Below are 25,058 nucleotides of genomic sequence, written 5' to 3'. Positions count from 1 at the left end.
TCTAATTAAATCTGATCTGATCCCTGATTAACCTGCCAACTTTCATCGTCCAAGCTTATCCTGAAGTGCCCAAACTAGCAAAACCGGGACCGACAGACAAACAGACGGACAGAAATTGCGATCGCTATGTCACATGGTAAGTACCAAGTGACATAAAAACCAACTGATTCTTGAATTGAAAACGCTGCATTTACCAAAATTTTCAAAGCTATTGCGTAAAATTTACAAATATTGTTAAATAAGTGGAAACACTAAAACAAGTGGAGAAAAAACTTGGCTCCATGCAAGGTTGTTTACTATAATTATTGTGCATATTAAGAAATGAGAATTGTTTGTGAAGGTTTTTCCTTCTCAAAAGCCCCCCACCTAGACCTACACCCAGAACTCGAGCAAAAATAAACCATAATATGTGTAGCATTTTTGCCTTTCATGGGTCCATGGATCAGTGCAACAATGTATATCAACGATGCCAGCGATTTTCACCTCACATTTTACACACACGCTGTTATGCGCAAATGTTCCGTTGGAATTCAATACCCTGGGATAACTAGGGGTCATAGACCATGGTGCTACGGCCTAATATACAAATATTAAGATGTGATGCACCGCGTTGAAAGTTTGACTATGCATTTTTGCTCCGAAGCAGGATTTCCGATCAACCACAAAACAAAAACAAGAACGGACATATTATCACTAAATCAAGGTGAAACTTCTTCTTACAAAAACAGTTCAATGCGTTATGATTTTAATCTTAAAAAAAAAACAATATTTAATTAGATTGGTTTTGTGTTTTCAAATATTTTAAACATTGGCAGGATAAATATTTAATTTACAAGGCAGTTTGAACTGTAAAAACAATTGAAATGCATGGTTTCAAAGGCATATTTTTGTTTGGTCACAAAATTTATATTTTCACTGAAAGCTACAAAAACTATTCTTTATCCTTGGGAGGGGTCACCAGCAATGAACATTTATTGAACAAATTTAATATATAGAGGCGAAAAAAGAAAAAAACGACGCGAATACAGCCTCCCCAACCCTAGAATGGGGATGGGCAAAACAAGGAACACTTACAAACCGACAAAGCAGCCGATCAAAAACATGTCGTCCAGAACTGTAATTGCATCAACTTGCACTTAGTTTGAGGTTTTATAGGATTATCACAAAACTGTAAATAAAACTTTTCCTTATTCATTATGCCAACACAAGTATCCCAGGCCCCTGTAAAATAGTTACATTTGCCCTACTCTGTCAGCCCTGGTAACAGGGACACAAACTTTAAATGATACTAGAATTTAAATGTACAAATTGTATTTATCAATTATGACCACTTTTAAGATCAGCTCACACGAGTCTTGAGCCACTAAGACAGACACTCAACTGATCATACGCTCAACAAAGTTTCTGCGTAACGATTCTAATTAAATACTGAAATAAAATAGTCCTTCAAAATTATATCATTATTCAATCCCGACAGTATATAATAAAATGCTTCAAAGTGTATTCACGTTAAAAGGAATTTCACTAAAATATACAAAAGTAGCCACACTATTCTTTCCTTTTTAATCACTAATCCGAATGATCATCATAATCATCGTCAGAAGGCCGACCGGAAGACATCTGCCCGGAGGATCGTGAGCCACCGGCTCTGAAAATACCGGGGTGAACTACTTCTGGAACATAGATATTCGTGTCCCCAGACGCCATTCCTAAAAAGATTATGCAAATAACACCTCACTATTAAAATATATACATAATTATAATAATAAAGTCACCTTTACAACAACAAAGATAAACATGTACTTTGCATCAAATTAAAGCATAAGAAGCTCCGAATAATTGAATTGAATCAAATTACAAATGTCTAAAAAAAACTATTAAATTAGGCATAATTAAATGATAATCAGTATTAAAAATCAAAAAGATAAATAAAAAAATGCACAGATCTTTAGTAAAAACTATTTTACTTGACAATTCGACAAAAGAGAGGAAAAAGCTTTCTTACACCTACTCAGTTTTCATTGAAATGCTGGAAGTCTTGCCTCTCAGACCACAAATATTTGTGGAATTGTTGAAGGGCATCTCATTTCAAGGACCATCATATTTACCATAATACTATTACTACTAACAACTCACCGCAGCACCAATCCGCCTTAGGCCAACACAGCTACGTACGCTCCTCCTCCATCCCAATTTATTCAAATCCTCCGTCTGTATACTTTCCTAGGAAGCTCCTATTTCACTTAAATTTTTCGTTATAAAATCCTTCCATCCCAACTGAGAACAACCTGCGTTTCGTTTAACCCTAGACGGTTGGCCAAAAACAACAATCTTTGGCAATCTGTCATTCTTTATCCGCAGAACGTACCCTAGCCATCTCAACCTTTCTCTCGTTATAGCCCCAGAAAGCAGGAGTACCATAATAGCCTTGGTGGATTAACATATTATATAATATTGTCATCTCCCTACTCCTGTATATAAATAAGCTTAACGTCAAAAGCGAGTAACGCAACAATTGAAATCAATAGCTTAGCCATAGAATCTAATCAAAGACAAATTGCTTATTTAGTGCATCTTCCTCTTTGATCAAAGTTTGTTAAAAATTTCCAGGGGGGGGGTTAAATAATAAGTTTTCGGAATTGAATGACATTGATGTTATTTATATATTTAAGTGCCGATTTTACGTCGCATTGAAGTTCAAGTACTCTATGATGTTCTAGATTCAAAAAAACAGTTTGGTAGAGATTTCTTTGTTAATACAGGTCTTTACTACAACAAATTAAAACTGCTTGGAACTTGTAAGGAAAGTCAAATTTACCACACTACCCATTTTTACCCAATTATATAAACCAATTAAATTGGTGGTTCCAACCAATTTTGGGTCATGCCCCACCCAGGCGTTTCTAAAATCCTGATGCCCTCCTCGTATAAATTTTGTTTATTCTTAATTTTACGTGTATGTACCTGCAAGAAGCTTAAGAGGCCATTAACATGGGATCCTTTTTTGGGTCGTCCTCTAGGCATATTTTATACTAATAAAAAATATTGTCTATATACAATACCTTTTATACAAAGTATGACGTCATAGCAACACTATTTGCATCTTTTTTGCTCTTTAAATTCATTTGAATGTGACGCCATTAGCATCATTCTTTTTCAAAATTAAGGCTCTAAAGTACAGTCAGCCAATGGATACAAATCCAGCCAATGAGCCCCAAAATATTGCCATGACCCACCGGTGGGGCCAGCACCCCATATTAGGAATCACGGATATTAAGGAAGAGAAACATTAAAGCCCATGGTGTTCAAAAGCATTTCGCTGAAAACTAAATTATTTAAATCCACCACGCGTAATATTGCAAAGGTTCATAGTTTAACGGAGGAGAAGGGGGATGGAAGTTACCCAGTGCAGCAGGGTCCCAATATCAATAATTAATTCTCAAGTCTAAATAATTCAAATTCATTCTGAAAACTCATCCCCCCTCCGTCTCCCCCAAAGCATGTATACATAACAAGTTTTCAGCATTGGAAAATTGTCAAAGATAGCATGTTTTTTTGTAATTTATGGGGTTATGCCAAGGGTAACATTAATAGAACTTGTTAATCCCCTGTTAATCCCTCCAGTGGTTCTGCCTAATGTATGAGGACACAATGTCCACTAATCCACGACGCTTGAATATACTTCCGTATTGTATCACACATTTTACTAACTTCATGCAGAAAATCCTAGGGGATATATGATATTTCCCGAAAAAAGAAAAAAAAACTGATGAAAGCCTACAGTCGTATCTACTTTATAAAAGGTAAGGGAGACCAGCCAGCATTTGAAGAGACGTTTTTTACTTCGAGTCACCCAACTATGGACAGAAATAAAGGAAGACATAAGAACTCAACTCAACAAACGGAGAGTTGACCCAACTCACAATTCACCTAATGTAAACTGTCTTAATTACTGCGGAAAAGCTTAGGGTACTTACGTATTATCCCGACCCTACTCAAGAATTGAAGTTAGTTAATCATAATAAAATATATCACAATATGATAAATATAATACTTTAGAAACAAAATTATGGAAACTACAACAGGGAATTATGGAAAGCATCCCGCCCAGAACGCATTAAATTAAACGCTTAACCTAATCACTTCTATATATTAAATATTTATTAAGAATATACCTATGTCGTAGTTTTTCTGAATGAGACTATGATAATTATAACCTACTACAGATAGAGAAATCGGTTTTTCTCAGATCATACAGATCAAAATTCTTGAGAGGGGTCAGGATAACACGTAAATACCTTGGTCCTTACCTGCTCGAAAATTGTAAGATTTCTGTTTAGACTGTGTGTCTCTTCAATCTTTTCAACTTTTGCCCCCCCCCCCCCCCTCTCTCAAACCGAACCCTTGGCTACAGCTATCAGACACTACGCAGGAATTTTCCCTAAAACGCGAGGCAAATTCTTAAACAAGCATAGACAGTGCGCATTATCAGAATACGTTAAGAAAGCTTTAAGGAAACATCATCATTCACCAGATTTCCGGAGATTTAGAAGGGATTTCCCACAACAGGGGACGGGGTTGGATTAAATGCGTTGTACTAAATTTATCAAAGAGTGTATCGATTTCTTAAAAATGTTATATGGAAATAAATTATCAGATGTCAGATTTCATGGGATTTAGAAGAAATTTCTCTCTTCCTTCTACACGGGTTGGGGGGTGGGTTAACGCAGTTGAACTAAATGTATATAAACAAATAAGTGTTTAGGAATGTTACAGTAACAAGAACCTCCATGTTTTACATTGTCCTTTATTCAAACCATGAACTCGTCCAAACGAACACGTAAAAAAGTTGAGAATTTCAAGTTAAATGACTGGCAACTGAGACCCCGAAATCAAGTTAAATGAAAGTTAAGATTTTGTGATTCTTTAAAATGTAAAGACAAATAATTATAATTAGAGCAGCTTATTGCAATGAGCAGGGACAGGGGGTCCAAGGGGTGGCTTTGAGGGCAGGTGCCCCTCTCCAACCCAGAAGGTCAAAAATTGCACTAATTACTTAGTTGGAAAGGTGAAATTTACAATAAGGGAGCCAGATTTTATCAGTCCTCCCATCATCAGTTGTGTATCCGCCCCTTGTCAGGAGTATTTAAACAGGGTATATATATTCTTTAAGATAATGGATGGGGTGAGATCAAAATAATTCAATTATTCAACTATGTGCAACAAAGGGAAAAAAAATAGAAATTTACAGTCAAAAAGCCATTTATGTTCATTATCTCAAGGTCATAAAGAGTGTAATTATGAAGGTCCAAATAATTTAGACATTCTTTTTCTCGAGGTCGCAGCAAGAAAGGCTTAACGAAAAAAACAAAATATTGAGTTTGAACCATCGATTCAGAAGACACATCTGACTAATAAAAATTTTAAAAATGTACCCTCTATGGGAATATCAGATTGGATTCAGACGGTAATAGTGTATGACATCCCTTGTTGCTCAGAATTGGGAGCAAATTCAGCTTCTGGATCAAGGATTTGTCACATCTATATCCCACCCCTTAAAGACCTTGGATAGCTGGCGAAGATTTCAGTCAAAGAAGCCGAAACCATATGGAATGTGTGGTCACCTATGTGGTGTAGTTGACAGTTTCTTATGCAATCATTCTATGGAAGGTTTTCCCCGATGGCTTCACATCCCGTAATCATCTAGTGAAGGTTGGATGGTCCCCAAGGTAGTTGGCATCGGTCAAACTATTTTAATACATATATCAATGCAATAGGGAATACCCCAGCAAATCCTTTCCATCACATTACTGACATTAGACATTGGAGGTGTCTCAAAGAACGAAAATCCTGTTAATACACCCCTACCAAAAACAAGCAGATCTCTTAGTAAGGAGCAAACCCCAGGAAACGAGTCACTCAAACAGGACACCATACATCAGAGACTTAACTTTTCAAGAGGTACGTGCGTTACATACTTTTGTCAAAAGATACCTGTGTTACGTAATCTTGTATATGAAGATGCAATTTTCGTCGAAACTCCATTCTATTTTAATAGTCAGTTTTTAGTACTTACAATACACGCCAGATACAGGCATTTCCTTCCGAATGAGCCCTTAATTATCCCTCTGTGTTGTTTCAGAGCCACATCATTAGCAACTTAAAATGAAAACAAACAAACCTAGGAAAGACTACTAGAGAAATAGCTTTGTTGGGCACTGACAATCCACCTGAAACTATCTGCCTGAGGGGGTCATTTCATCAAAGACATTTATTCATTCTTAAAAACAAATATTCAGTATCACAATATCCGGTGACTAAACCGTGTTAAAGATTTTTAACATTTTGGGAAATCATGACGTCCCGGGGGTACTAAGAGATGAATTGCACTAAGAGACAGAAGAATTAACTATATAATATCCGTGAGAATTCCCTTTATCTTCTATAGCACAATGGGTTTGTACCAAGTTCTACAATACTTTGCAAAATAGACATATATCAACATAATTTGTTTTAGGTCACTAGCACTTCCATGAAGCCATTTACCTGACTAATCAGGACAGCTTTTGGTTTGTTAGTTACTTAAAATCGTTCTTAAGAAAGTTACAGCTTTATTTGGCTACTATTTGTTTATTGCTAATTGTTCGCATTGCTTAAAGTTCAGGCATGGCTGTCAGTTCAGGAACGAGGTTGAGCGACTCCTTGACTTGTATACTATACAAAAAAAGAAGAAGAAAAAGATTACACCCATTCTCCACACTAGGCGCAACAACACATAAATTAGAAAATCAAGAAAAGAAGATAAACATACTTTCAACCTGGTCTTCGAGCGATTTGGGTATACAGTTCTTTGCAGCTACTAATAATTCACCGGCACATTTCTCTTGATCCAACCCTAAAGTTAATCCCATCCGCTTCATCACCTAAAACAATTCATCATTTAAAAGTTCATCAATAAGATTCATTAAATACATTGTTGTCATAACCTATAATAAATAGCACTTATTAAATGAAAAACGAAAAATAAAAGAGAAAAAAAAACAACGAAAAATAAAAGAGAAAAAAAAATGAAAAATATAAGAGAAAAAACATAAATGTCCAAATGGAACCTTAAATGGAATATGACAACAATATTTCAAAATGCATTACGTGAAGTACCCTGTGAAACTGGTATACACACATTTAAAATACCTTTTTTTGGTCCTAACGGGGTGTGTGAGGGGGGGGGTATTTTCATCGAAAGACATTTATTCTTGTATTTTCATTTAAAAAACTTAAAAACGACAGTACCCCTCCAACTTTTTAAAATACTTTTTGACACCTCCCTCTAAGTTTTCACAAATTTACGTCACTGATCCTATCCTGGCTTACAGCAGTGGTTGAAAATTGGAGCGTTTAATACCAGAGTTATAGGTTTAGAAAAAATCTTGATTGTACTTAAAACCGGTCGCTTATATCGAACAAAACCTAGAATTTACTACCCTCCCCCCAACCCCTGTAAAATTCATAGGGCGCAAAATAACTTTTGAATCATCCCGCAGACGAAACAACCCTGAGCGTAGACACAAACCAAATTTAGAATTTTCATTTTCGTTTAGCAACCTTGAAAACAGGTCGATTTTTTCACTTTTTGCAACTTTTTTTCAATTTGCAACTTTTTTCACTAGTGATTTGCAGGCATTTTACCAAGATAGCTACAATATAAACATTTCTCAAAGCATTCACAATCTAAAATCTTACACCAGACGGATACAGAGGGTGCCAATTAACTAGAGGGGTGGCAAGGATTTTTCGAAGACACAAAGAATGACATTTTTCAAAATCTAGGGGACAGGGGATTTATTCTCTTACTTCACTGAAAATTCCCCAGAAAGCCGTTTTCAAACATCAAAGGAGTCAATTACTGTCCTCGTTTTCTTCCTTTCTTCGCGATTTTATGTTTTATAAAGGAGTCAATCAGTATTTTTGTCTTGGATAAGAAATAATCAAACGAAGAAAAAACCGTTGATACAGGTTTTACAGCTATAATTATAACCGAAGTTCAAAGGATTGCCACGAAAAATAAACAGAATTAAGAAAAACGAAGTAATCAAGTAGACTATTAGTGACAAAAAATGTAACTTATTTTCAAAATTAACTGATAAGCTAATTACTCAAAGAAAGAAAAAGAAAACTGAGAAAGAGGCAATAAAACAGATAGAGATATAAGTAAATTACCTCGATATCATCATGTATTTCAAAGGCATCATCAAAATTGAAAAGATATTCCGTTTTGTCGTTACTAATGGAGCAATCGATGACAGTTTTTCTGTTTGTACTCACTATGATGAATGGCAAATGTATAACTGCCTGGGGAAGGGGAGGGCCTCCCACTGCTTCCCTCTCTTTATTCCTCTTCACTAGTTGTTTATACGCAATTTGCTGTTGAAAATAAAGCACTATTAAACACTACGACAAGAAATTCGACGAAACAATAGTGTTATAAAAGAGACCTGAAACCCATAATGTCTAAACTTAACCATTTTAAAAACCCAGCGTTTTGACAAAAAAAAACCTAACTTTATTTAAATTCTATCACATATAGAGTACATTGTTTAATTCCTAATATATCTACCACAAGCAGACACTAGTATCAACGTATCAAGGTCTCAAGACCTCATCCATAGAAAGAAATACAAATTTTCTGAATAGCTTAGGGGTAGGTGATAATATCAGACTAACACACGACGCAAATACAAGTTTACCCGGAATACCAAGTTTAACTCTTTCAGTCAGTGTTTCCACTTTGAGGGATTTATCCCTTTCTGAGGGATTTCTAGGCCTTCCGCGGGATTACTTTCTCTAAAAAGGGATACGGGATTTTTCAGGGATAATTGAGATATTAAGGGATTTTCCCTACTAAAATAGAGATATTCAGGATTTTCAGTTTTGATGGTGTATTCAAGGATTTTTGTTGGTGTTTGGTGCAGCTTCCAGAATTTTTTATCTTTCCCTGTAAGGATTTTGTTTTTCGTCAGTATGAGCGATATAGTGAGCGACGCGCCAACTTTTTCAAAATTGTTTGGCAACTGTTTCAAAATTCAACAGCGGCAATTGGAATTGGCTAGTTGAACAAGAAGAAACAAAAGGAAAGTAAAAGTAAGATATATTATTTTTGAATTGAGGGTTTGATATTTTTGTTAATTTTTTGGGTATAGTGGTGTGTTTTACCTGGGATGCAGGTAAATTGGGATCCACATCACTCTCCTGGAGTGATGATGGGGCCAAATGCAGTAGGTCCAAATAATGAGCAGGGGCAGGGCCCCATGTACACAACATTTATTCCACAAGTTGTACCTATGTCTCAAGCTATACAGTACCAGGGTCAGGTTATACAGCAGACACCAGGATTTAATCAGGCAAGACAATTACCATATGTCACAACTCTAGCCCCCCACAATAGTCAATACAGTCAGCATCAAATCTATATTTCACCACACTCCCAAAATAGATTCATTGCTACAGTCCCTACATCAAATTCATTTGAAATTTTGAATTCAATTGATGAAAATTACCCACCTCTTCCCTCAGATGAAGCCATGAATTTAGGCAGTGCAAACCCTAAAGAAGTGGAGGGTATCATAAATTTCCCTAAGCTAGGATTATCTCATGACTTGGGAAAAGGAGCCAAGAGAGCTATATCCCCAACCCTCATTGAGGAAAACAATAGAGTTGCAAAAAGTCGCTACACAGCTCCTCCTAAGTACCACCCAAAAAATAAGGGAATCCAGATTCTTGACAGATTTGACAATAGAGTAATCTGGTCTAGCAAAATTGAAACAAAAATCTTGCCTATGGAAAGAGAAACCACTTTAAGCCTAAAAGAAGCATTGAAACCTGAGCACTTTGAATTTGAACTGAGCAAAGATAAAAAGAGAGTCACAATATTTCTTCCAACTGAATCTGCTGTAGCAAAAGCATTGACAATTAAGAAAATAGGTGAAACAGAAGTCAAAGCTGAGGAATTTAAACCCAGATGTCAAGGAGTAATAAGGGGAATACCTAAAGAAATCACTGAAGAAGAGATTAAAAGTGATCTTGAATCTGAGTCCAATGCTAATGTGAAATCGGTAAAAAGATTGAAAAGATTTAATAGAGAAACAAAACAATTAGAAGATAGTCTATCAGTCTGTATTACATTTGAAAATAATCTCTTGCCCTCAGCTCTATGGCTATATGGTAGGAAAAGAGAAGTTCAAGGATACCTAAGGCCTATTATCCAGTGCTTCAAATGTCAAAAGTATGGACATATGCAGGCACAATGCAGGGCACCACAGCCAGTTTGTCTCAGATGTGCAGGTCCTCACCAGTCAAAAGATTGTGAACTTAAGAAAGTAACATTAAAAGAAGAAAAATTCCAAAAATATAGCTGTGTAAATTGTAGGGGTAACCATTCTTCTACTTCTGGATTGTGTAGAGTAAGAGATCATAATAAAAATATTTTAAGATTATCTCAAGAAAAAAATATTGGCTTTAATATGGCTTCCATAGCATATAGATCCTATGCAGATGCATTAAATAAGAAAAAGGCCATAGAGATCAATGAACAAAACAAAATCCAAAAAGACATTCTAACAAAGTTAGTGATTTTTATTTCAAGTGCACCAGAAGTGGTTGACTTGAGGGACTTGGAATTACAAGAAAGGGTCCAGAAGTTATGCTCTCTTATGAAAACATTATTCAATGAGAAACTAGAATCAAGGGAAATTCTAAAGCTAATCAACATAAGCCCTTAAATGAGAATTTTATCATTCAACACTCAATCAGTCAAAAGAGTTAAAAAGGACTTAATTGAGAACTTTGCAAAGAATAAAGAAATTGATATTATCTGCCTACAAGAAACATGTCTGACAAGCAGAGATACGTGTTTAATGAAAGATTTTCACATAATTAGAAAGGATCGAGAAGAAGGTAGAAGAGGTGGATTGATTACAGCCATCAAAAAGACAGTGTACCATCAGGTATTAAATTTTGGATCATTAGTAAATCAGAAGGCAGAAGTGTTGTTGTGTAGAGTTTATAGATATAGAAAACCAGCACTGATATTAGCCAATGTGTATAACCCAGAAGGAAACAATATGGATTTAGAGACTGTTTTTGATTTAGTAAAAAATGCTGTAAAACCAACAGAAGAGTTTTTAATAGTTGGGGATTTTAATGCCCACTCTGATATTTGGTGTGGTTGTGGAAATAAAAATGGTAGTGGAAATGCCTTGGAGAAAATCCTAGAAGGACAAGATGAAATAATTCTTTTGACACCGTATGGGTTACCCACTAGGACAAATTCACACAGGGGTTTATATTCAACAATTGATTTTGCCTTTGCATGTGGTAGAATGGCAACTAAGACAGCTGTCACCTCAGAAATAAATAGTGACCTCATCAGTGACCACTTTCCTGTAATTGTGGATATTGAAGGCAGAATCGATAACCAGCCAAGGTTCATATTCAAAAAAGCTAATTGGAAAGAGTACAGAACAAGTCTGGGATCTATTGAACTGGAGAAAGAACTCAATTCTTTTCAAAACATAGAGGACAAAATTTGTAAATTCCAACAACTTCTGCTGGAGACAGCAGAAAAAATCATCCCACAGAGCAAAAAAGGGAAGACTAGCCACAAAGAACCTATATGGTGGAATACTGAATGTGAAAATACCAAGAAAGCATTGAATAGGGCAGCAAACAACTATGGAAAAATTCTATCTACAGAGAACTACATTAAACTAAAACAAGCTAAAGCAAAATTTGTATGAGCCACAAGTGATGCTCGAAGTGATTCATGGACAAAGTTTGTAGAGAGTTTAAATTTTAGAGATTCATATGGGAAAGTCTACAAATTTATAAAGAGAATGGGTAGTAGAAATAACCCTCCAAATCCAAACACCCCAGTGCAATTTAATGGAGAGCTAATATTTGAAAAGAAAGAAAGCTGAAGCAGGAGTTAGGCACCTAAGTCAGACCATAGGCAAAGAGGATCCATTTATAAAGACAGCCCTTCACTCTAAAGTATTTTCTAAAGCAAGAAAACTTGCAGAGGAGAAAAGTAATGAACCATACAATTTGCCTTTCACAGATGTAGAACTAGAAGTTGTATTAAATAAATTGCCAGAAACAGCCCCTGGGCCTGATAGAATCCACCCAGCATTATTGAAGAATCTTCCAACTAAATGGAGACAAGAACTATTAAAAATAATTAACATTTTATGGAAAGAGGGAAGATTTCCAGATTGTTGGAAAAAAGGCATAGCTTTAATAATACCAAAACCGGGTAAAAATAATTTAGTGGAAAATCACCGATTTATAACATTGCTGCCAGTTGTAGGAAAGATCTATGAAAGACTGGTCAAAAAAGGGTTGGTTTACACAGTGGAAAAAACACAAATTCTTCAGGATATTCAAAATGGGTTCCGGCAAGGGAGAAGCACAACTGACAGTCTTCTAAGCATTTTGAGAGATTCACTCTACGCATTAAATAACAGGAAAGTCATGATACTTATATTTCTAGATGTTAAAGGTGCATTTGACAACATTGTTCACCGACAAATATTAAATGGACTTGTAAAAGCAAACATCCAAGGCACACTCATGAATTTTTCAATAGAATATATGTCTGGCAGAGAAGTTGCTGTACTTGTTGGAGAGTCAAAATCAGAAAACAAGGTTCAAATTAAAAGAGGAGTTCCACAGGGAAGTGTCCTTGGTCCTGATTATTATAACATATCTGAACATGACATTCCTATTAAAGATGATGCATGCAATGGCTGTATTTTTGCTGATGACAATAAGACATGGAATGTCCAGGATACTGTAGAGGAAGCTGAAAAAGAAGCCCAACAAATACTTCTCCAAATAGAAACATGGGCAAGTACTCTAGATATAGTATTTGAACCATCCAAAGCAAAAGCCATGGTAATAACGCAAAGGAGAAATATCAGACAACCTGTTTTGAAATTTTATGGTGAAAATATAGAAATAGTAAAAGAATATAAAGCCCTAGGAATAATACTGGACTGTAAGATGAGATTTACCAAACATATAGAAAATCTGAAAATATCATGCCTTAAAAAGATATATCTTCTGAAAATGATGGCAGGGGGGAGGTATGGAGCTAACCCAGCAGTAATGAGAGAATTTTACATCAAGTATATACGACCAAAAATTGAATATGGGCCACTATATATGGCAGTGCAAATGAAGGTCTGCTTAATATGCTAGAAGTTATACAAAACACAGCTTGCTTTTGGCAAAGGATTGCTTTTGGTGCAAAACATACCACACCAATTCCATTCTTATTAATTGAATCTGGTATAGAAAAACTGTCAACAAGAAGAGATGTACTATTGCTTAAATATATTCAGAAATTATGGACATCAGATAAAAATCATCCAATCAAGAAACATATTGTCAAGCGTGGGCTATTCCATACCATGAACCCAAATAAACCAAGGAAACATTTAAACCCATTTGAGAAAGCAGAAGCACTGATGACAGTAGAAGGCTTGAATTTCTCTATTACTAGAATGTTGCAACATAAGAAACCCATAGAAACCCCACCATGGCTTTGGATGCAAATACTCTGTACCATAGAAAAAATACAAAAAAATGAAAGAAATCCACTATACACAAAAATGGAATTTAACAAACTTATCACAGAAAAATTTCAAAATTTCTGTCTAATATATACTGATGGATCCAAAATAGAAAGAAAGGGAGTGGGAGCTGCAGCTTTTGTTCCTCAGAAGAACTTAGTGGCATCCAGATCTCTAGGACAATGCTCAACAGTCTTTGAAGCAGAAATTGAAGCAATAGAGATAGCGCTTGATTTAATCCAAAAGGCCACAATAAAGGACAAAGAAGAACGAAAATTTGCTATTTGTAGTGACTCAAAAGCTGCTATACTGAGCTTACAAAATTTTACTTCAAACCAAAACCAAGAAGTCAGCTTTTGTTACAACACACTTCTCCAATTGCTCCAAAATGGATATGAAATTCAGCTTGTATGGACACCAGCACATGTAGGTATACAAGGCAACGAAATGGCTGATAAACATGCAAAAATAGCAGCAGCACAACCCCGCTTGCCTTGCCCTTACAAGCTTATTGCCTTTCTTGGCAGGCGAATGGCGAATAGTGTTTGTTTTCTTTTCTTAATAAATGTATATCTAAATATCTAAATGCCCTGCCAATATCCAGGGATTGTTTCAGACATGTTCTTATTTCCCTCTTGGTCATTCCAGTTGCTATTATCCAGGCATTTCAATTAGTTATTTTTTAGATGGATACTGAGCCTTGTCTAGATGTTGACATCCAATCCGATTCATGTGATACTGATGAGTCAGGAGAAGTTAGACGTGCAAGGCAAGAAAGGAAACCAGCTAAGACAAAAAGAAAGAATGAAACAAAAACCTCTAAAAAGTCTCTCAAACTTTACAATGCTGGTTGGGAAAAACTTGATCTTTTTCGCGGTTGGTTGAAACCGGTGTCATCTTCTAAAGAGAAAGCTTTCTGCGTTGTCTGTAAGAAAGAGCTTCTGTGTGGAAAGTCAGAGCTCACAAAACATGCCAAATACAAAAAGCACATTCAAAATTTTGAAGAATGGGACAGGGCATGCAGATCCAGCGGTAAACTTGATACAATGGTTCAGAGCAGTTACCAAGTTCAAGAAACAGAAGCCCGCTTAGTGAGTTTTGTAGTGGAAAACAACCTGTCTTTGGTTCTGGTTGAAGATTTGGTTTCATTGGTCAAAACTCTACCTCCTAGGAGTGTTCTAGAAAATGTGAAGCTTGCAAAGCAAAAAGCAACTAATATGATGAGACAGGGACTAGCTGGGTATTACAAAGACATTCTCATCAGGAAACTAAGAACGACTGCCTTCTCCGTAATTATCGACGAAACTACTGACATTAGCACCACCAAACAGCTAGCTATTTGTGTAATTTTTTGCTCAGAAGACTTGAAATTGGAGGTCGATCTAGTCGACCTAGTTGCATGTGAAGATGAGTCGGCGAAAGGGATATACGAGACTGTGAAGCTTAGTTTGCAAAGACAGGAGGTGTCCATGACCAATCTGATAGGTTTCTGTGCTGACACCACCAATACGATGATGGGTAACACAAATTCAGTTTCCTCTATGTTCAAGAGAGATTTTCCCTGGATAGTCATTGTCAAATGTACTTGCCACATGAGTCACTTGTGCGCCTCATATGCGTGTAAAAAACTCCCAAAAAGCTTGGAAGACCTCTGTAGAACGGTCTACTCACATTTTAGCATGAGTGCTAAGCGAGGGAGAGCCCTAAAAGAATTTCAGGACTACTGCAATCTCAAACCACACAAGATCCTGTCACCAGGGCAAACTAGGTGGCTTTCTCTTGAAGGTTGTGTCAAAAGACTCCTTCAGTAGTGGAATGCCTTGAAGCTATATTTCACGAACGTGGTTTTTGAAGACCCAACCCATGGCCATGATAAGGTCTTGGAAACCCTACAGAACCCACTGATGAAGACGATACTCGAGTTTGTGTCCTTCGCACTCGGCCTCTTTAATGAATTCAACTGCCTATTCCAGACCGAGGATGGGTTGTTTTATCGCATTAGACAGGAGGCAGAAGAGCTGGTAAGAACCTTTGCTAGTAGCTTCATGAACTTATCATACATAAGGACCTTTTCCAACATTCTAGAACTGGACGAAAAGAATGAACCTCAATACCTACCACTTCGTCAAGTGTACCTGGGGATGGAAGCTCATGACAGCATGGCTTTGTTGTCATGTGACCCATGTGTCAAGCAAACAGAGCTGGACTTGGTATACAGGGCTGCCCGTGATTTTTACGTCGAAGCCATAGCACAAATCAAGGCAAGGTTCAAATTCGAAGACCCTATTTTTGAGTTTACAAAAGTGTTGGACCCGAAAGTTGCAAGAGAGCTGAGTGTGCGAACTCTGTCTCCATATCTCGACAAATTTAGCATGCCGGGGTGGGACAAAGCGAAAATCGACGCAGAGTGGAGACGCCAGGCCATGGTTGATCTTCCAGAAAATCTGAGTCTTGGCATTTCGTCAGCAAAGGAGTACTGGGGATACATATTGAACCTGAAGAATGGTGCTGGGGACTTGCGCTTTGCCCACCTTAAACAGGTGATACAGTGGTTCTTGACCCTTCCATTCAGCAACGTTGTGGTCGAGAGGCTTTTCAGTGATTTGAAAAATATTAAAACAGATCACCGCAACCGTTTGGGACAGTCGACAACAGCGGGTCTGTTGCAGTGTAAATACGGAATGAAAAGAGCTGGCACTAGTGCCATATCCATGAAGTTGGATACCGAGATGCAAAAACGACTGAAAGCTGTAAAGGCAAGCGCTACCTCAAAAGAGGCAGCTGAACTCGTATCCCAGCCAGGTCCCAGTGCTAGTGTCTTTAATTAGAGCGTTTTTAATTGTCCTGAATCAAACTGAAACCATTACCTAATTTGTGATATATTTGATTAATAAAAACAAAATATAAACATGATATTTACTTTGACTGCGATGTGTAAGAGCATGCACATTTGAAGGTCATGTTCGATCGTTTGTCTATTTTCATCCTGTGCTTTCACCTTTCGGGCGAATGTGGCAAAAATTTTTGTATTGTTGGTTTAACAAACAAAAATAATGTTCTGTTCTTTGACTCTTGAACGAGAGGTTGAATTCTGCATTCGTTAGTATCCATGCTCAAGATAGGAGAATGCAAATTTTGGGATTTAGTTTTGAAGTTTTTTTTGTTAAAAAAAATTATAGTGTTTGCATCTTCCAGTGCTTTTCAGTTCGTTCGGAGAGATTTTTATTTAAAACAATCGGGTGCTCAGACAGGGGACTTCGTGGACCAGGAAACCAGTAGCTAACTGTCGTGATTAGCATGAGAGGGATTTTTCAAAGGATTATTGTTTAACCAAAAAGGGATTTTTAGGGATTTTTCGTCTCTGATTCGGGATTTTTCAAAAAAGAAAGTGGAAACACTGCTTTCAGTTCACTAAACTCCTTTTTCCAACACAGAATGAATCAAGAAATGCCATTTAAGGCACTACAATCATTCGTTTTTTGACTATTCGCAAATATATTTGCAACTGTGCAACAGACTAGCACCCTTATACCATCACAAATGGTATAAGGGGAGGACTAACATTTCAGATTATTCACAAAGAAAGTCATTTTAATAAAATCACAAAACGTTTTATCTTTAAACTCCTTTGGCCCTCCTTTTCTTTCAACAGTAGAAAATATTTTTGTTATTGAACTAATATTCATGTACATAGCACATACAGATGCCTTTCAGGAAATTAGTTATCAATGGTGGCCAGGCACCGATATGCTAGAGACGAAAAAAGTTTTTTTTTTCTTTAATAGGAAAAGCGATTGACAATTAAACTGTCGTAAGATAGGGCATAATCGGGCATAACTGTTCTAGCACATATTAAACAAGAATTCTCCAAGTCCCAACTACTACTACTAACAACTCACCGCAGCATCAAGCTGCCTAAGGCCAACACAGTTACGCACGCTCCTCCCCCATCCCAATCTATATTAAGCCTCCCTCTTTACACCCTCCCAAGAAGTTCTAATTTCCTTGAAATCTTTCTTTGTGACATCCTCCCACACCACACGAGGACGAACTGCTTTCCGTTTAGCCCTAGACTATTGGCCGGAAAGGACAATCTTCAGCAAACTGTCATCCATCATCCGCAGAACGTGCCTTAGCCATTACAACCTTTCTTTTATTATAGCCCTAAAAAGAGGGTTTGAATAATATTTTTCGTACAGTCTACTGTTTGAAATGCAGTCAGTCATCCGGGTATCCAGAACAATCCGTAGGCGATTTCTATGGAAATCATCTAACAAATCTTCATCCGCTTTCCGGAGCACCCATGCTTAAAAGCCATATTTGACCACTACCATCACTGTAGCTTCCAATATTCTGATCTTGGTTTGCAGACTTATCTTCCGATTCTTCCAATTTTTTTTTTTAACTGTGGAAAAAACAACCTGAGCCTCAGCTATTCTACTTTTAACTAATATTTTAACTGCTTTACTAATATTACTACCAAGGTAAGTGAAGCTGCCCGTCTTATGAAACTTTTCGTTACCCTACATCACCTTTTCATCTTCACTTATTTCTAGCCTTAGTGAGTTAGTCTTCTAAACATTAATTTTCAAACTTATTCTAGCACCCTGAACTCACAAAACCTCTGAGAGTTCATTCATTTTGATCACACTTGCATCTAGGATGCTCAAATCATCAGCATGATCTAAGTCCAGAAGAGTTTTTCCTCCCCGTTTGATTCCATGGTTTCCCATTGCCTTTCCCGTGCTCCTTAAGACAAAGTCCGCCAAAATGATACATATCAAGGGGGTAGGACACGACCCTTCTTAACTCCTGATTTAATGTAATGTAATGTGATACCCTTAACTTTTTAGTCATAAAATGAGCAACTAGTATTCTATTATAGATACCTTCCCAGTCTAATCAATACCTAGCAGATTTCTTATTCATCATGAGCCCTACTCCCTGTCTATATACCGCATCCTTCCTGCCTAAGTAAACTAATTCTATATCACCTAATTTCATGCTTCCTGCCCCTAGGATATGAGTTTCTAAAACTCCTAATAAGTCCAGTTCGAATCGTCTAAATTCGTCAGTAAAAATGTTGATACGATAGTCATTTTTTAACGTCGTAACAATCCAAGTTCCAATTTTCATATTCTTTAAATCATTGAAATTACTGGAAAAGCAATAATCTCAGATACCAGTGCAGGACGGGGATCAACATATCTTCTCCAGTCTACATCGAAGCGCCGAAGCCGGCTTAGAGCCAGACAGCAATATGTCCCTGGGACCTTCATATTAATGGAGGTTTTGTGCAATCCTGAGCCCATCTTGGTCACAATATGATTTTCAGCACTTGGCGATGCTCTTCTATCAGCAAGCGTCGAAATCCAGCACAGACAGATTTAATCCTAATACCTCCAACTCATTGTATATTCATGCCCACAAATATTATGCTAGTACGCGGAATAAACCAAATAGTGAAAACAAAATATGGTTGCTTGGATTTTTTTAATTACACAACCATATATCATTTAAAATTAGGAAAAATCAATTCTCATTTTTATTCAAAAAAAAGTTTGCTATATGCAGTTATGCAGTTTTTAGTAATAGAGACGACAAAATTAAAAATCAGGAAATGTGGGTAAAGAATAAGCAAAAATCACGGGAAGTGCAATAGCGCTGCCTAAGTAAAGAGCGATATGGACACAATGTATTATTTTTATTTGTTTAGACAAGCATTAGTATCGAAGGAGTTATCGTAGAAACTTCAAAAAGGGCTCATTCGATTGGAAATTGAAAGACTAGTGCCCTTTTCAATAGTCGAAATTGATAGAAGGGCAAATAACACCGCTCCCACGCCCACCATTTCCCCCAACACATTCAATCAAAATTTTGAGATAACCGTTTTTTTTCAACGTAGTTGAAAGATCCGGAAATTATGTCTTTGAGGATGACAAACCCCGTAGAGCCCTCAGGGCAAGAATTGTAAGTTATAACCTGGGGGCATGTAAGGTTTATATAGAAAGGTTGATAGTAAAGACTTCGGAAGGAGCTCATTAGATTGCTAATCGGAAGTTTTAGTGTCTTTTTGAGATTCAGAGTGATCGGATGGTAGATAACCCCCCCCCCCCCAAACCTTGTATTTTTTCTGAAATGTATAAGATAGAAATTTTGAGATGACTATTTGCTGTCGTAGAAACTTCAAAGAAAGTTCGTTCGAATGGAAATGGAAAGGGCTAGTGCCCTTCTTAATTGTCGAAAGCGATTGAAGACCCCAACATTCCCAAATGCCCAATATTTTTCCAAAAACATCCCATCAAAATTTTGATACAGCCATTTTGTTCAACGTAGTTGAAAGGTTCGAAAATTATGTATTTGAGGATGACAGCCCCCCCCCCTACGTTCCAAGTAGTTGAAAGGTTCAAAAATTATGTATTTGAGGATGACAACCCTCCCCCCCCCAGCAGCTTTCAGGACAAGGGTTGTAAGTTATGCCCTAGGGACATATAAGGTTTAAATAGAAAGGGTGACCGCATAAACTTCGGAGGACGCTGATTGGATTGCTAATCAGAAGTTTTAGTGCCTTTTTTAAGATTCAGTGATGGGAGGGTGGGTACCCTCTTCCCTCATATTTTCCCGAAATGTATCTGATAGAAATTCTGAGATGGCCATGTGCTGTCGTAGAAACTAAGAAAAGAACTAATTCGATTGGAAACTGAAAGAACTAGTGTCCTTTTTAATAGTCAAAAGTGATTGCAAGGCAACTAACACCCTTCCCCAAATATCTCCCCAAATGCCCACAATCTCCCCAAATAGATCCAATCAAAATTTTGAAATAGTAATTTTGTTCAATGCAGTTGAAAGGACCGGAAATTATGGCTTTGAGGATGACAACCATGCATCAAGCCATGGCCAAGTGTAGAAAAATCCAAGACGGATAGTCAGAGTGAGTGATGGGCAAATCTGGCATAAGCCCTTTTTAGGATTGGATAAAAATGATGTCATTTCATTTGTTGATAGATAAGTCTATCTATCATCCGTCCATATGTCAGTCCTAGGGCAGAATTAAGTCCCTTGATTTTGAGTAACTTACATAACTAACAACCCCCTCAAGGGTTGTAAGTTAGAACCTTCGAAAAGGGCTCATTCGATTGGAAAATGAAAGGGCTAGTACCCTTTTTAAGAGTCGAAAGTGATTGAAGGGTAACTAACACCCCTCCTACGCCCAACATTTCCCCAAACACACCCAATCAAAATTCCGAGATATGCATTTTGTTCAATGTAGTTAAAAAGTCCGAAAAATAATGTATTTGAGGATGACACCCCCCCCCCCCGCAATGCCCTCAGGGCAAGCGCTGTAAGTCATACCCTGGGGCATTTAAGGTTCATATAGAAAGAGTGACGTATAAAATTCGGAGAGGGCTCATTGGATTGGTAACCAGAAATTCTAGTGCCCTTTTTAAGATTAAAAGTGATCAGAGGGTTACTAAGCCCCCCCCCCCCCCATACACACACACACCTCGTATTTTTCTGAAATATATTTGATACAAATTCTGAGATGGCACTTTGTAGTCGTAGAAACTTCGAAAAGAGCTCTTTCGATTGGAAATTGAAAGGACTAGTGCTCTTTTTAATATTCAAACGTGATTGGAGGACACCTAACCCCCTTCCCATGCCCAACATTTTGTCAAATACATCCATTAGAAAATTTTGAGATAGCCATTTGTTCAACGTAGTAGAAAGGGTCGGAAATTATGTCTTTGAGGATGACAACCCCCTATAGCCCTCAGGGCGAGGGTTGTAAGTTATGCCCTGGGACATATAAGGTATAAGTAGAAAGAGTGATCGTATAAACTTCGGAGGGGGGTCATGGGATTGGTAATCAAAAGTTCTATTGCCCTTTTTAAGATTTACAGTGATCAGAGGGTGAATACCCCCCATATCTCATGTTTTCTCGAAATGCATCTGATAGAAATTTTGACATGGCCATTTGTTGTCTTAGAAACTTCAAAAAGAGTTCATTCAATTGGAAATTGAAAGAACAAGTGCACTTTTTAATAGTCAAAAGTGATTGGAGGGCAAATGACCCCCTTCCCATCCCCACCATTTCCCCAAACACATCTAATAAAAATTTTTGAGACAGCCATTTTGTTCAAAACAATTGAAAAGTCTTGAAATTATTTCTTTAAGGATGACAGCCCCTCAAAGACCTTAGGGCAAGGGTTCTAAGTTATGCCCTGGGGCAAACAAGGTATATATAGAAAGGGTGATCGTGTAACCTTTGGAGGAGGCACATTACATTGGTAATCAAAAGTTTTAATGCTCTTTTTAAGATTCACAGTGATCGGAGGGTGGATACTCCCCACACCACATATTTTCCCAAAGTTCATATGCTAGAAATTTTGAGATGGCCATTTGTTGTCTTAGAAACCTCGAAAAGAGCTTATTTGATTGGAAATTGGAAGGGCTAGTACCCTTTTTAACAGTCAAAAGAAATTGGAGGACGACAAACACATATAATCAAAATTTTGAGGTAGCCATTTTGTTCAACGTAGTTGAAAGGACCGGAATTATGTCTTTGAGGATGACAACCCCCCCCCCCCCCACAGCCGTCAGGGAAAGGTAAATTATGCTCTGGGGGCAAATAAGGTATATATAGAAAGGGTGATCGTATAAACTCCGGAGGGGGCTCGTTAGTCATCGCAGGGTGGATAACCCCCACCCCTCCAAACCTCGTATTTTCCCATAATGCATCTGATAGAAATTTTGAGATGGTCATTTGCTGTCGTAGAAACTTCGAAAAAGGTTCATTTAATTGGAAATTGAAAAGGCTAGAGTCCTTTTTATTAGTCAAAAGTGATTGAAGGGCAACAACCCCCCCCCAAGCTCATCAATTCCCAAAACACATCAAAATTTTGAGATTGCCATTTTTTTCAGTGTAGTTGAAAGATCTGGAAATAATATCTTTGACAACTTCCATACCTTCTCAAGACCAGAACATAATTTGCAATGTACTAAAAAAAAATGGCTGTGGAATGTCAATTTAGCATACATAAACTAATATATTCCATAAAGTGTTAGTAATTTTTAATTTATTAAAGTTAAAAAGTTAAAACATTTTAAACTTATTTTGTTTATTTTAATCATACAATAAATAACAAAGTCAAACTCAAAACGAGCAAAAATCAGCATGAGTAGGGCTGACAACCCCCATGCCTTCTCAAGACCAGAGCATTATTGGTACTTTACTGAAAATAAAGTATTTTTAAAATGTTTTCACTTGTTTAAAATGTTTTTACTAGATACATCAAAAGGGAAATCCTTCCATTTGCACTCTAATTACAGCGCGAGTGTCTGGTGCCCTTTTTAAGGGTAACAAGAGATTGGTGGGCAAGCAGCCCTTCTCTCAAACCCATTTATTTTTCAAACTTATCCAGTCAAAATTTTGAGACCCCCATTTTGTTAAGCACAGTAGGATGGTCCAGCGGCTATGTCTTTAGGGATATGAGAAATGTCAACCGCCTACAATTATGGCCCATTATACTTTAAAACTAAATGTTGCTCTAAAAATAAATCAAAAGTCATTGTGTTAAAAGGTTGCCAAGAAGACGCCTGAGCGACATATCGAGAACGACCGGGGTATTAAGTTGAAACTTTTGGGGATTTATTACCCCAAACCCAAATTTTGTATTTATCACCCAAAATTTGTAAGAACATAACTTATGTACTTACAATTTAAGTAAATAAAAAGAGTGTAAGTATATCCAGGTTGTCAAAGAACATACATATAATCTTTTGGGAATGGTATTAAGTTTTATTTTTCACGTCAACTTCAGAAGCTATAAAATTAAATTAGAAGTACTGTTTGTGTCAGGATTAAAAACTGTTGGAAAAGTTTCTCCAACATATAAATAATAACCCATACCATGGATACATACAGAAGAAAATTGAAAAGTTTTTTTCATGAAAAAGACTATCAATAAAAAACCAAGAGAAATTAATTTAAAAAAATTTTCCACAAGACAAATATATCAAAGAAAAGTAAAATAAAGTGAAATGATCTTCCCAGCGTAAAACTACCACAAATCACTATCAATAAATAAATGAAACGCAAAAACGAAAAGAAACTACGATAAATAGTCGAGTCAAACTCAAAACGAACAAAAATTAACCTGAGTAGGGCTGATAACCCCTATAACTTCTCAAAACCAGAACACAACTTGCGCTTTACTGAAAAAAAAAAATGCTTGAAATGTTTTCACCTTTCTTACTTTCATAAATGAAAAATTATCAAAACCTCAACAAAGAAATGTCAGTACATATTAATTTAACTGAAGATCCACAGTCATTTGTTTGTTTTGTTTTTTGTTTTTTTCAGGAAAGCGGAAATTGTGTTCTAGTCTTGAGAAGGCATAGGGGTTATCAGCCCTATTCATGATAATTTTTGCTCGTTTTGAGTTTAACTCGGCTTTTTATTGTACTTTATGTTCGTTTTGAGTTGTATTTATTTATTGATAATAGTTTGTTGAATTTTTTTTTTAATTAATCAATTAAAAACATATGGCACCAAAAGGTTAGGAAGGTACGGCTGTCCTTTGAGTGTGTAGTTGTCTTTGGGAATCGATAGATAATTAATGTATCATTTTTACGGACGAAAAGCGTTGTCAATTCAACTATTACTTTTGTTGGTGTATTTTCACTCCTCAACGTGGGACACTGACTAAATTCCCCAACTTTATATTTACGCTAAAGTTTCTTACTGTTTTAAAGAGTAGAGTTAAGAGAAAGATTTAAACTTCAGCGTAAAGAGCGAAGCGTTGAGGAGGAAAAGCCCCTTTCATATACAGAGTAATCTCTGTTCGTTTTAAGTTTTGATGTTGCTTCTTACTAAGTTTTGATGTAAAGCATTGCAACACACGAACAGGTAAACAGCCACCAACAATCTAACAAAAAAGGTAGCAATCGATCAGGTAAGCAAGGCAGGTAAGGTAGCAAGTCGTCTTGGCTGAGTGGTTGGCGCGCTAGCGTGGGAATTCTGTGTCCAAGGGGCACGGGTTCGATCCCTGCTGTGACCAGTTCTTTAGTTTGGGACGGGAGTCAGTGGCGTGACTCTGTAAGCTCAGCCAGAGTCGACCCAGCTCTAAATGGGTACCTGGAGAAATCTGGGGAAGGTAAGCAGGAAGGGTGTGTGAAAGCACAGGATGGTTGGCCCCCACCCTCCCATTAAGGGCCATGAAACGGAGATCAGCAACGCCGGTTTAGACCTTAAGGGTCTAGTGCAGTCTTACTTAATCGATCAGGTAATGAAGATACAGTCTTCAAAACCGGTTTTACCTGCTTTAAACAAGGTAGGAATCCCTTTCCAGGAGGCATAAAAGAAAAACCGCAAGGAGCTCACCTAAACAAATCAGGCTGTTTGCAGCCTAATGTAAATTAAACTATGGT

General features: G+C 37.0%; 1 protein-coding gene across 1 annotated transcript in view; it reads right to left on the bottom strand.

The window, feature by feature from the left end:
* Positions 1–1,294: 1,294 nt before the first annotated feature.
* LOC136037096 (transcription factor Dp-1-like) overlaps positions 1,295–25,058 on the bottom strand; it is a 98,093-nt gene continuing 74,329 nt past the window's right edge. Inside the window, exons 9-11 of the mRNA XM_065719551.1 lie at positions 8,218–8,421; positions 6,812–6,923; positions 1,295–1,709 (exon numbers count right to left, since the gene is read on the bottom strand). Coding sequence (XP_065575623.1) covers positions 1,570–1,709; positions 6,812–6,923; positions 8,218–8,421 — 456 coding nt within the window. The 3' untranslated portion in view covers positions 1,295–1,569. The remainder of the gene's footprint in view (positions 1,710–6,811; positions 6,924–8,217; positions 8,422–25,058) is intronic.

Source organism: Artemia franciscana, chromosome 16, assembly GCF_032884065.1.
Source record: "Artemia franciscana chromosome 16, ASM3288406v1, whole genome shotgun sequence".
Lineage (NCBI taxonomy): Eukaryota > Metazoa > Arthropoda > Branchiopoda > Anostraca > Artemiidae > Artemia > Artemia franciscana.
The sequence above is the reverse complement of the archived record's forward strand: the minus strand, read 5'-3'. Positions and strand labels throughout refer to the sequence as shown.